This window comes from Trichosurus vulpecula, chromosome 2, assembly GCF_011100635.1.
Source record: "Trichosurus vulpecula isolate mTriVul1 chromosome 2, mTriVul1.pri, whole genome shotgun sequence".
Classification (NCBI taxonomy): Eukaryota; Metazoa; Chordata; class Mammalia; order Diprotodontia; family Phalangeridae; genus Trichosurus; species Trichosurus vulpecula.
In genome coordinates this window covers 179,037,873-179,051,286 of record NC_050574.1, presented here as the reverse complement: position 1 = coordinate 179,051,286, position 13,414 = coordinate 179,037,873, and the positions used below count along the sequence as shown (strand labels likewise).

The window sequence follows — 13,414 nt, the reverse complement described above, 5'->3', positions numbered from 1 at the left end:
AGAAATCATCTTAGCCAGAAAACACTTTACCTGCTTGCCAAGTAGAGGTACTGATAGCCAAGACAAACACCAGTTTAAAATATAAATTCATTTGTAAAATCTTACAGAAAAGGATTTCGGAAGATTATAAAGAATATCACCTCATAAAACAATGAGAAGCAGAGGGAAAATCAAATTTACAAAATTTTTAGAGATCTAAAGTAGATCATATCAAGAACATTTAAGGAGGAAACTGTAAGGAGAACAAAAAAAGATGAAAAATAGAAAAGATCTGTAAAGATTTTTATAGCAAACTGTTTTATTCATCAATGATAGTAGAGCCACCATGCATAACTCTAACATCACAGTTCTAGATTACCATGTTAGAATTAGAAATGACTAAAGAAAATATGGGAAGAAAAGATGGAAAGAGCAACTGGATTAGACCAAGAATACAAAAGATCTGTGTTGGAGGTGATACCATGTTGAAGACTTTGAGGAATTACTCCTTAAGATACCTGAAAGAGAGAAAGATACCAAAAGTTTAGAGGGGAGAAGGGAAGAAAGTAACCAAGAAAATGTCAATAACTACCCATCCTTATACTTATTTTCCCATTTCTACAAAATGTTTATGAGAATAATCAGTATCTGCATCAAGGCCATTCATAGTGAAGATATGATATGGAAATGAGCAGCCTTTCACAAAGATATTCTACTAAAGAGCATTTCTTTATAGTCAAAAAATTGACTAAAAAGTACACAAGTTTTTGTTGATTAAAAAAAGTTTGTTCTTTGATAGAACAAAATTCTACTTTGAAGGCTGTCCTCCAACAAGGGGTTGGCCATGCCTTTTTCAAAATCATATCAGATTCATTGAAATATACAGAGTGACCCAAAACTCTTAAGTGTAATTTCTAACTTTAATAGCTTAGTGGACTTTTGAAACAACAGGTATATAACAACAGAGAGAATTTTGTTTGACCTTCTGGTTATTAATACAATAAAGTGTAAAAGAGAAAGAAGAAAATTCACTCAAGGTGTTTGCCTCTATCATAGAGGATGTCTGGTATATAACCCAAATGGAGGAGAGATTCCCTATATGTCATGAGGTCAGGAGTTCCTGTTTGTAGATGATATTGTTCATAATTGCATCAAGCCTTGTAATATTGCAGAGTGTCCTAAATAAGAGCCACTCAAAAGAGTTCAACCTAACCACCCACATGGGAAAACTAAAAGGAGAAAGGATATCTGTCATGCAAACTATGATATATACAGTTATAGAGTTGCTCCATTAGTACATATATCTTGAACAGACATCATCAAAGGACAGTGAACTAAATCTAGAATTGAATAGGAGGTGATAGGCTGCATTGCCAATTTTTGCAGTGTTCCCAGTATCCCAAAATTTTCCTGAAATGGAAGTCCATCTTTTTAACAACATTCTTCCTATAAAACTATGTGACTGTGTCATGAAATATCACAGTCTCTGAAGAATGTAATTTGCAGGTTACTCAAAGGACATTGAGAAGGTACATCACGAGGGTGACTAAACTGAAACTTTACTAATGCAGAATTGTGTAGGAGAAGCAGTGTAAATGATGGCATGCTCATCATATTTGCAGAGAGGATAGCTGTCATTAATTGACAGGATCCAACAAGAATTCACTGGACTAGAATGCTGGACTAAATCTAATATGATGAAATGTAATAGGAATAAACTTAAAGTCTTACAATGGGTTCAGAAAAGTCAAATTAACAAGCATAAGGCAGGGCTGGATAAGAGTTCATCTAAAAACATCATAGAATTTTAATGAACTGTTAGCTCAGTATGAATCAAGAGGATTATTTGGCAGTGACCTAATGCAAGCTTAAGATTCAGTGAATGTATACTGTCAAGAACTACGAATCTTTTTTTAAATTTATTTATTTAATATATTTAGTTTTCAGCATTGATTTTCACAAGAGTTTGAATTACAAATTTTCTCCCCATTTCTACCCTCCCCCCACTCCAAGATGGCGTATATTCTGGTTACCCTGTTCCCGTCAGCCTTCCCTTCTGTCACCCCACTCCCCTCCCATCCCCTTTTTCCCTTCGTTTCTTGTAGGGCAAGATAAATTTCTACACCCCATTGCCTGTGTATCTTATTTTCTAGTTGCATGCAAAAACCTTTTTTGTTGTTGTTTTTGAACATCTGTTTTTAAAACTTTGAGTTCCAAATTCTCTCCCCTCTTCCCTTCCCACCCACCCTCCCTAAGAAGTTAAGCAATTCAACATAGGCCACATGTGTATCATTATGTATAACCCTTCCACAGTACTCATGTTGTGAAAGACTAACTATATTTTCCTCCTTCCCAACCCATCCCCCTTTATTGAATTTTCTCCCTTGACCCTGTCCCCTTTTGAAAGTGTTTGTTTTTGATTACCTCCACCCCCATCTGCCCTCCCCTCCATCATCCCCCCCCTTTTTTATATCTTCTTCCCTCTTCTTTCCTGTGGGGTAAGATACTCAATTGAGTATGTATGGTAATCCCTCCTCAGGCCAAATCTGATGAGAGCAAGATTCACTCATTCCCCCCTCACCTGCCTTATCCCCTCCTCCCACAGAACTGCTTCCTCTTGTCACTTTTATGCGAGATAATCCACCCCATTCTATCTCTCCCTATCTCCCTCTCTCAATATATTCCTCTCTCGTCCCTTAATTTGATTTTATTTCTTTTAGATATCTTCCCCTCATCTTCAGCTTACCCTGTGCCCGCTCTCTCTCTCTCTGTCCCTATATATATATATATACACACACATACGTATGTACATACATACACATTCACTTATATATATTTATATATACATAAACATATATATATATGCATATTCCCTTCAGCTACCCTAATACTGAGGTCTTATGAATCATACACGTCATCTTTCCATGTAGGAATGTAAACAAAACAGTTCAACTTTAGTAAGTCCCTTGCAATTTCTTTTTCTTGTTCTTTTTCTTGACTACCTTTTCATGCTTCTCTTGATTCTTGTGTTTGAAAGTCAAATTTTGTATTCAGCTCTGGTCTTTTCATTGAGAAAGCTTGAAAGTCCTCTATTTTATTGAAAATCCATATTTTGCCTTGGAGCATGATACTCAGTTTTGCTGGGTAGGTGATTCTTGGTTTTAATCCTAGCTCCATTGACCTCTGGAATATCATATTCCAAGCCCTTTGATCTCTTAATGTAGAAGCTGCCAGATCATGAGTTATTCTAATTATGTTTCCACAATACTCAAATTGTTTATTTCTGGCTGCTTGCAGTATTTTCTCCTTGATCTGGGAGCTCTGGAATTTGGCGACAATATTCCTAGGAGATTTCTTTTTGGGATCTATTTGAGGGGGCGATCAATGGATTCTTTCAATTTCTATTTTGCCCTCTGGCTCTAGAATATCAGGGCAGTTCTCCTTGGTAATTTCTTGAAAGATGATATCTAGGCTCTTTTTTTGATCATGGCTTTCAGGTAGTCCAATAATTTTTAAATTATCTCTCCTGGATCTATTCTCCAGGTCAGTGGTTTTTCCAAGGAGATATTTCACATTGTCTTCCATTTTTTCATTCCTTTGGTTCTGTTTTATAATATCTTGATTTCTCATAAATTCACTAGCTTCCACTTGCTCCAATCTAACTTTTAAGGTAGTATTTTCTTCAGTGGTCTTTTGGACCTCCTTTTCCATTTGGCTAATTCTGCCTTTCAAGGCATTCTTCTCCTCATTGGCTTTTTGGAGCTCTTTTGCCATTTGAGGTAGTCTATTTGTTAAGGTGTTGTTTTCTTCAGTATATTTTTCAGTATTTTTTTGGGTCTCCTTTAGCAAGTCATTGACTTGTTTTTCATGGTTTTCTCGCATGCTTCTCATTTCTCTTCCCAATTTTTCCTCTACTTCTCTAAATTACTTTCCCAAATCCTTTTTGAGCTCTTCCATGGCCTGGGACCAGTTCATGTTTTTCTTGGAGGCCTTTGTTGTAGGCTCTTTGACTTTGTTAACTTCTTCTGTCTGTATGTTTTGGTCTTCTTTGTCACCAAAGAAAGAATCCAAAGCCTGAGACTGAATCTGGGTGCATTTTTGCTGCCTGGCCATATTCCCAGCCAACTAACTTGACCCTTGAGTTTTTCAGTGGGGTATGACTACTTGTAGAGTTTAGAGAACTATGTTCCACACCTGGGGGGATGCGCCAGCTCTGTCACACCAGCATTCCTCCTTCCCCAAGAACCCCCAACCCGGACTGGACTTAGATCTTCAGCAGGCTGTGCACTCCTGCTCTGATTGGCCACTTAATTCCTCCCACCAGGTGGGCCTGGGGCCGGAAGCAACTGCAGCTGTAGCTGCCCCACCTCCGCTGCCCCGGGGGCGGTGGCCGAACCAGGAACTCCTTCCACTCCCACAGCTTTTCCCACTAACCTTCTCTGTTGTCTTTGGTGTTTGTGGGTTGAGAAGTCTGGTAACTGATGCAGCTCACTGATTCAGGGTGCTAGGGCACACTCCGCACGGCTCCTGGTCTGGTTGGCCTGCACCGCTCATGCTGGGCTCTGCTCCGCTCTGCTTCCAGCTCCATGTGTGGTAGACCTCCCCCAGAGACCATCCAGGCTGTCTTGGGCTGGAGCCCTGCTTCCCTCTGCTGTTTTGTGGGTTCTGCAGTTCCAGAATTGGTTCAGAGTCATTTTTTATAGGTTTTTGGAGGGACTCAGCAGGGAGCTCACACTAGTCCCTGCTTTCCAGCCACCATCTTGGCTCCACCCCTGTGTTTCAAGAACTACGAATCTTATAGTCCTACTGTATTCTATATTGATTAGATCATATCTGGAGTAATGTGTTCAGTTCTGAGCATCAAATTTGAGGAAAGAAATTGATAAATTGAAGAACATTCGGAAGAGAGCATCCAGGATGGTGATGGTCCTCAAGCTTATGCCAAATGAGAATCAATTAAAGAAACTGGGAGTGTTTCACCTAGAGAAGAGAAGACCTGGCTTGGGGCGGGGGTCAGGGAGAACATAAGACATGCCTTCAAATATATAAATACATCTTATATGGAAGAGGAATTTGACTTTTTCTGTTTGTCCCCATAGGGCAGAGCCAGGAACAATAGATATGTTACAGAGAAGCAGGTATAGGCTTGACATTAGGGAAAACTTTCCTAATAATTGAATATGTGCTGAAGTAGAATGAACTGCCTCCTGGGGTAGTAGGTTTTTCCACTAGGAGATTTCAAACCTTTAAAGGTTAGATGATGCCTTGTTGGGTACATCATAATGAAAACTATGCCTTCAAACGTAAATCACTCTGGCTTTTATTAAATGGTCAGCAATAGTCCCCAGCCCAAGCCTCAGCGGCTCATTGTTTAGGTTTTAATGGCCTAGAATGGGTGTAAATAGCAATTGTTTTCTGTTCTAGTCAGAAAATCTGAGAGTCTTCCCTTTATAGATTGATACCTTTATGATGGCAAACTAGGCCATCTTTTGTCTCAGTTCTTACCTAGTCCTTAGTCGTTGAATGGGCATTGCCTCAGACAAACTGAGACCTGGAAAGGGCCCTAATTTAGAAAGGTCAAGGTCACTCACTGCATCCTTATCCATCACCAGTTGTCTTGACTTTTATCTTGCCACCGGACTCTGGTAACCCTGGAAGAGAAAGTGAGGTTAACGACTTTGCACAGCTCTGCCTTACTTAAATCCAATTCATGGGCAAGTCAAGACATCACCTTCGTGATGTCATTAGTCCTTTTAGGAACGAAAGACAAAAAATAACAACAGCATTCAAAATTATCCATTTCACTTTCTGTGATCCTTTCTGTCTCTTGTGTGGTCATAAATTCTTCCCTTACGCATAGATTTGAGAGGTACATTTTCCATGCTCCCTTAACTGACTTATGATATCACTCTTTGCATCTAAATAATGTACCCATTTTGACTTCAAATTGGAATACAATGTGAGATGTTGATCTCTGCCTAGTTTCTGCCAAACTGCTTTCTAGTTTTCCCAGTAATTTTTGTCAGATTTTGCCCCAAAAACTGACCCAAGAGAGTCTGCAATCTCTATTAGTGCAGCAACTATCTACACAGGCAAGATCCTTGCAGGATTTTATGCATGGGAGACCAATTGTTGGTAGAGAACTTTTAAGGAGTATTTTGCTCTGGCTATTACCAAATCAAAAGCTTTTTAAAAGAGTCAATAAGTAACAAGTACAGAGGAATCATTGTGTATTCTCTACACCTCCTAGTAAATTATGTGATGGTAATGATATAGTCTTAATAGTAGAAATGCCTTGCCTGAACCAGATTAAAATGTAATTGGGAAATACTGAATAAAATATATACGATAAAACACAGATAATATTTTATCTTAAAACTAAGTCAACATGCAGCCTTAGGGATCATTATGTATGAATTAGGGGCCCTTATTTCTAATTGAGTTTGACATCTTCATTGGTTAAATACACTGGCTCTGGAGTCAGGGGACCTGAGTTCATATCTGGCCTCTGATGTTTATTACCTGTGTTACCTCAGGCAAGTAACTTAACTTCCCTGGGCCTCAATTTCTTCAGGTGTAAAATGAGGTGATTGATCTAGGTGACCTGTGAGTTACTTTCTAGACTCATGATGGAAAATGCTATCCATATCCAGAGAAAGAACTATGGAGTCAGAATACAGATCGAAACATACTATTTTTGTTTTTTTCTTTCTCGTGGTTTTTCTCTTTTGTTTTGATTCTTCTTTCACAACGTGACTAATGTGGAAATATGATCATACATGTATAGACTATATCAAATTGCATGCTGTCTTGAGGAAGGTGGAGGAGAAGGGGAAATTTTTGAACTCAAAAATCTTATAAAAGTTTAAAAAAACTTAAACATTAATTAATTTAAAAAAAAAACAATGCACATCAGGATGACTTCAGAAAAACCTGGAAAGACTTACATGAACTGATGCCAAGTGAAGTGAACAGAACCAGGAGAATGTTGTAGACAGTAATAACAATATCGTAACAATGATCATCTGTGAATGACTTCGCTGTTCTCAGCAATACAACCTAAGACAATTCCAAAGGACTCATGGTGAAGCATGCTGACCACCTCCAGAGAAAGAACTGGTACTGTTTTTATACAGACTGAAGCATGCTATTTTTCACTTTCTTTCTTTTTTTTAAATTTGAGTCTTCTTGTACAAAATTACTAATATGGAAATGTTTTACATAATTGACCATGTATAAACTGTTTTGGATTGCTTACCGTTTCAGGGAAGGGAGAGAGAGGGTTAGAATTTGAAACTCAGAACTTTTTTTAAAATGTTAAAAAAAATTATTTTAACATGTAATGGGGGGGGAATAAAATAGTATTAAAAATAATGCAAGTTGGCACCTTCTCCACATGATATAATTTGAGATAGTTACCTAGAGCAGTGAGAGGTTAAATGACTTGTCCAGGGTCACACAGCCAGGATGTGTCTGAAGTGAGAGATGAACCAGGTCTTCTGAGTTTTTAGATAAGCACTCTATTCATTTTACAACGCTGCCTCCCAGGCCCTATCCCTAAGCTCATCCTAAGTATTAAAATGCAAGCTAGCAAAGTATCCTATGACAACATGTTGTTGTTGTCTTTTGATGCATCATGAAACCAACTCTTCCAACCATCTTTCTTTGACTTTCCAAGGAGAATCTAAGAAACATCTTTCCATTTCCTTTAGTCTCCTGGTTTCACTTATTATTTTAAAATGAGTTTTTTATTGATTTTTAAAGCTTTTTTATGTCACCATGATTTCCTCTAGTATCCCTCCTCTCCACCCCGTTCCAGAGAGCTACCCAATATAACAAAAAGTATTTTTAAGTGAAAAAAAATTAAAAAGAGGAAAGAATCAACATAACTGATGAATGTATCAAAAAAGTCTAAAAATATGTACAATGTGCAACACTTGTGGACCTCCTACCTCTGCTAAGTGGTGGGCTGGGAGCATCCTCTAGTAGTCTAATCTAATGGCAATTCTTTTAGCCAGCCATACTTGTTCTTTATAATTTTGTAGCATTCACTTTTGATTTGTGTGTGTGTGTGTGTGTGTGTGTGTAGTTCTTTTCTTTTACATTTAGTTATTGTGTATATGTGTGTGTATATATACATACATGTATATATATATATTGCTCTACTTACTTTATGCTACATCAGTTCATGTGGATCTATGCATGCTTCTCTGTATTCATCATATTCGTCATTTCTTACAGCCCAGTAATATTTCATTACATTCATGTGACACGATTTGTTTAGCCACTACTCAATCAATCGGCATCTACTTTGTTTCTAGTTCTCTACTTCACAAAATGTGTTGCTATAAATATTTTGGTGTATAGGGAGACTTTCTTCTCTTCAGTGGCCTCCTTGAGGTATATGCCTAGTAGTGGAAACTCTGGGTCAAAAAGTATAGACATTTTTCCATTATTTGCATGATTCCAAATTGCTTTCCAAAATGACCATACAATTCCCATCTCCATTAATAATGCATTAGTGTGCCTATCTTCCCACAACCTCTCTCCAACAATGACTATTCACATCTTTTGGCATCTTTGCCAGTTTGCAAGCGTGAGGCAAAATCTCGGGGTTTTGTTTTGCAGTTTCCTTGTTTTTAGTGATTTGGAGCATTCTTTGATGTGGTTGTTAACAGTTTTCAATTCCCCTTTGGAGAACTGTTTGTTCATATCCTATATTTATCTATTGGGGTATGCATATACAAGGATAGATAGATAAACAGATAGATACTTTGTAATTTACTATTAAAAATCTTTGTATCAAATTCCTCTGATAAGGGTTTGGATATATAAACAAGTGTATGTATGTGTGTATACATATATACACATACTTATATATATACACATATATACAGAATGTATGTAAGCATATATATAAATATATGTATATATGTATATATATATAACATATATTTATGTGTATAAACAAGCATTCCTTAACACTTTTTGCCATTTTCCCAATAGTCTGACATTGTCACCGCAAAAGCAGAAGGTACAACAGAGGACTGAGGATCATTTAAAATTTAATTTAAATTTAAATTTTTCTTTGTTTTGTGAAGATGTCACTGGCCAACTAGTAATGAACATCTCCATACCTAACGAGGTTGGTCCTTCTTGAATGACAGAAATTGTCTGTGGCTAAAACTGTACTTAAAGTTCTCTTATATGGTAGAAAATACCAGAGCTTGTTTTTTGAGGAATTTTGTGCCCTGCATAAACTAGATGATTAATAAATTTTATTTAGTTGAATGGGTATTAAAAATGTTATCAATGCAAAAAATTAGAAATTTAGCAGCTTTTTTCTCCCCAAGGGAAAGAAATAGGTGCTTTTTATTGTAAGAAATTGCTAAGCCAATAAGTGTTAAAATATTTCTCATTCATTTTATTAAAATATGCAACTATGATTGCCAAAAAAAAAAAAGCAATCAAAATTGTCTTCAGGTTTACCAGGGGACCTGAAACTGATGGTTTTTGTTCTGGTAAAAGTGAGAAATGATTTAAAATATTCTCACACAACTGGAAGCAATGTGAAAGAGAAGAGTTTTACCTCCAGGTCAGGATGACTGGATTAGTCACATGAGCTGAATTAGGTCACAGTTCTCTTGGGCCTTTTTTTATGCATCAGTTCAATTCATCAGGCAGTTGTTAAGCATCTCCTCTGCTATATACTAAGCACTGTGCTAGGTGCTGGGGGTCTGAAAACAAAAAATGAAGCCCAGCCCTGCCCATAATAGAACAGAAATGTCTATTCCATTGTGCTATATCATGTTCAGTGTCTTTTCCAGCACTTAGATTCTATGAGCTATGCTGTAACTTCCCCCATGGAACATTTTCACTTAACTTAGAATCTCTTTACATGTGGTAGCAACTTACATTTACATAACAATTTTAAAGTTTGCATTGACCTTTACATCTGTTTTTTTAGTTCAGTCTTGCATAGTGTAGTATAAGACAATGAATGAGTGCAGTCATGTAGAAGCTACTATAGCACTTAATGTACAGGGTTTAGAAATTTGGAATCACATATCTCTAAAACAAAACGCACAGAAGCCTCACCCGTGGTTCCAGTCAGTGACTCAATAGGTACTTTACATATGTATTTTGCTATGCGACATGTATAATTCATTTAATGAGAATTTATTTATTAACAACAATGTTGATGTTCCCATTATAGGTTAGGAATCTGAAGCAATGGGTGACTGGAGCTTTCTGGGGAGACTATTAGAGAACGCGCAAGAACACTCTACCGTAATTGGCAAAGTTTGGCTGACAGTTCTGTTCATCTTCAGAATCCTGGTGCTGGGTGCAGCTGCAGAAGAAGTCTGGGGAGATGAACAGTCAGACTTTACATGTAACACTCAACAGCCAGGTTGTGAAAATGTCTGCTATGACAAGGCCTTTCCCATTTCTCATATTCGCTTCTGGGTCTTGCAGATCATATTCGTCTCTACACCCACCCTCATTTATCTGGGCCATGTGCTGCACATCGTACGCATGGAGGAAAAAAAGAAGGAAAAAGAGGGAGAACAGCTTAAGAAAGACAACCTCCACCAGGGAGTAGGGGAACTCAGTGGTCCCAGCAACCATAGAGAACCCCTTACCAGAAAGGAGGGTACCAGGATGGAAAAGAAAGAGAAGCCTCCAATACGAGATGATCGAGGCAAAGTCCGGATAGCTGGTGCCCTACTACGCACCTATGTCTTTAACATTATCTTCAAGACTTTGTTTGAAGTGGGCTTCATTGTGGGGCAGTATTTCCTGTATGGTTTTGAGTTGAAGCCACTGTACCGTTGTGACAGATGGCCCTGCCCCAACACTGTGGACTGCTTTATCTCCAGGCCCACAGAAAAGACCATATTCATTATTTTCATGTTAGTGGTGGCTTGTGTGTCTCTCTTGCTCAACATGCTGGAAATCTATCACCTGGGCTGGAAAAAGCTTAAACAGGGTATGACCAACCATTATAGCCCAGATTCTCCCGAAGCCAAAGTTCTTCCCTCAAAATGTAGCAGCATTGGCCCACTTCTGCTTTCCTCCCATTCTGCCCCACCTACTGTTGGATTCCCACCTTACTATACTCAGTCTGCCTCTTCCCTAGGACAGGCAACCACTCCAGGTTATCCTGGGGCTCCTCCACAACCCACAGAATTCAGAATGGTAACCCTTCCCGAGGAGCACAGAAAGGCAGCCCCGGCCAAGTATTACGGTGGCAACCACCACCACATCTTAATGACTGAGCAGAACTGGGCCAACCAGGAGGCAGAGCAACAGACTTTTGAAAAGAAGTCATCCCCACCCGACACCACCCCTGGCACTCCCACCACTCCAAGCAGTGTTCGGCAACTGCTCCAAGAACGAGCAGACAGTGGGGGAGGAAGTAAAATGCCCCTGCTGTTGATTAATGGGAGTAACAGCAGCTTGGGGGCTGCTAAATCAGAGGTAAACTCTGATGGGGAGAAACAGCCAGGTACCACCACAGTTGAGATGCATGCACCCCCACTGCTTCTCATTGATACGAGACGGTTAAGCAAGGCTAGTAAGTCCAGCAGCGGGAGAGCCCGATCGGATGACTTAGCCGTCTAACATAGTCTCTCTCTCCACACTCATCTCTGAAGAGAGTTTTAAAGTAACCTTTCTTCTAGAAAAAAAATTTTTTAAAAAAATAAAATACACAGTTGAATCAGCAAGAACCAGAAGAAAGACAGGTCCTATGAGGAGGAGGAGGAGTAAGATCAAGAAGAGGAGACTAGGTTTCCTTATGTTAATACCTGCTGTTCTTAACACACTGTGAGTTGTAGTGGACATAAAGGCAACATTTTCTGATAGAATGAAAGTAATCAAAATGAGATCTGATTGTTAGTCGCAAAGGTGTCCAATCCCAGCAGGCACTGGCCTTGCAACCTGAGCAGAATTTACAAATTATTTTGTGCACTGCCTACAGATCCCTCTTATTTCTAAGCATTTATATAGTGCCTACTCTGTGCCAGCCACTGTGCTAAGTGTTGGGCAAATGTTATCTCATTTGATCCTCACAATAACTCTGAGAGGTAGGTGCTACTGTCCTCATTTTACAGTTGAAGAAACTTTGAGGCAAACAGGTTAAGTGACTTGCCCAGCGTCACACAGCTAGGAAGTGTCTGAGATCACTTTTGAAATCAGGTCTTCCTGACTCCAGACCCAGTACACTATCATCTAGCTGAGATCCCACCCAAATGGCCATGTATTCCTAAACTGGACAAAAACTCTCTGGTTAGTGTAGTGAGTCAGTGGACATATTCAACTCCATCCTTGCTCTTAACCTATGAGTGCATTTGCTTTTGAGTGACTATATCTGACCTGGTCTAAAAAATATTTAAGTGGCATACAAATAGGTTTCTTTTTTTTTTTTGGTTTTTTTAGAAACAACCAGAGGCATTTGCACTTCTGAACCTGCACAGTGAGGCACAGGAAACTCTCACAACTTGTGTTATAATATAATGCAAAGTATATTGATTCTCCAGGGGTAAGAGTCATAATTCCAGGTGTGTGCTACAGATCAGGTGCTTTTACACAATGGGAAAACTGAAGTAAAAGTGTGGCTGGAATGCAAGAATTTCCCTTTTTCAATGACCCATTTTAGACTTGAATCTTAAAGGACAAGTGTGACATTAATTGTTCAACTTTCAATCTTTTTGAAAAAAAAGAAACTTAGTAGTATTAGAAATTATGATAATCCAGCTAGTATTAAACTGGCCCTGTTACATGTAGTTAAAGATTTGGCCTTTTCTTTTTAAAGGAAGTCTGCAACTTCATCAGTCTACTGACTGTTATTAGGGAAGATGAAAAAAAAACAGTTAAGCATTTCAAACTTTTGAACTTGTTAAAAATTTTGAATAGAAAATTGAAACTTAACCATAGTCGCCAGACTAGTTCAGATGAATTAATGACCTACAATTTTTAAAAGTACAGAACAAAACACCCATGAGATTCTTAGCTTTTATTGCTTCTTAAAGTAAAAATAAAAATACAACACATTCAACTTCCTAACTTGAGTATAAGTATAAACATAACAGTTTTATTTTCTTATACATCAAAGGAATCTCTACTGACCGGGATATTATTTGTGGATGAAAATTGGCCCAATTTTTCATTCCACATAACTCTTTACTAAAAATAACTTTTAATTCATTGTTTTTTTCATGAATTAAGCAAAGCCATTGGTATAATAAACTTTCAAGCTGTAGAGTGGTACAGTCCTCTATGAGCCAATGAATTAACTGATGAAAAGTAACGACATTAGGCCTGATCCTATCAAATTTTCCACTTCTAGTTTCCATGGATTAGGACTGACTTTTTTTCAGCTTTCATATCATCACCACCACATACCCTGCCTTAACTATATTGTCTGTCTGAC

At 38.3% G+C, this 13,414-nt stretch overlaps 1 protein-coding gene across 3 annotated transcripts in view; it reads left to right on the top strand.

The window, feature by feature from the left end:
- The window catches only part of GJA3 (gap junction protein alpha 3), a 39,554-nt gene extending 27,603 nt beyond the window's left edge, over positions 1-11,951 (top strand). For all 3 annotated transcript variants that reach the window (XM_036746043.1, XM_036746042.1, XM_036746044.1), the window contains exon 2: positions 10,196-11,951. In XM_036746043.1, coding sequence (XP_036601938.1) covers positions 10,213-11,604 — 1,392 coding nt within the window. In that variant the 5' untranslated portion in view covers positions 10,196-10,212 and the 3' untranslated portion in view covers positions 11,605-11,951. The remainder of the gene's footprint in view (positions 1-10,195) is intronic.
- Positions 11,952-13,414: the final 1,463 nt, after the last annotated feature.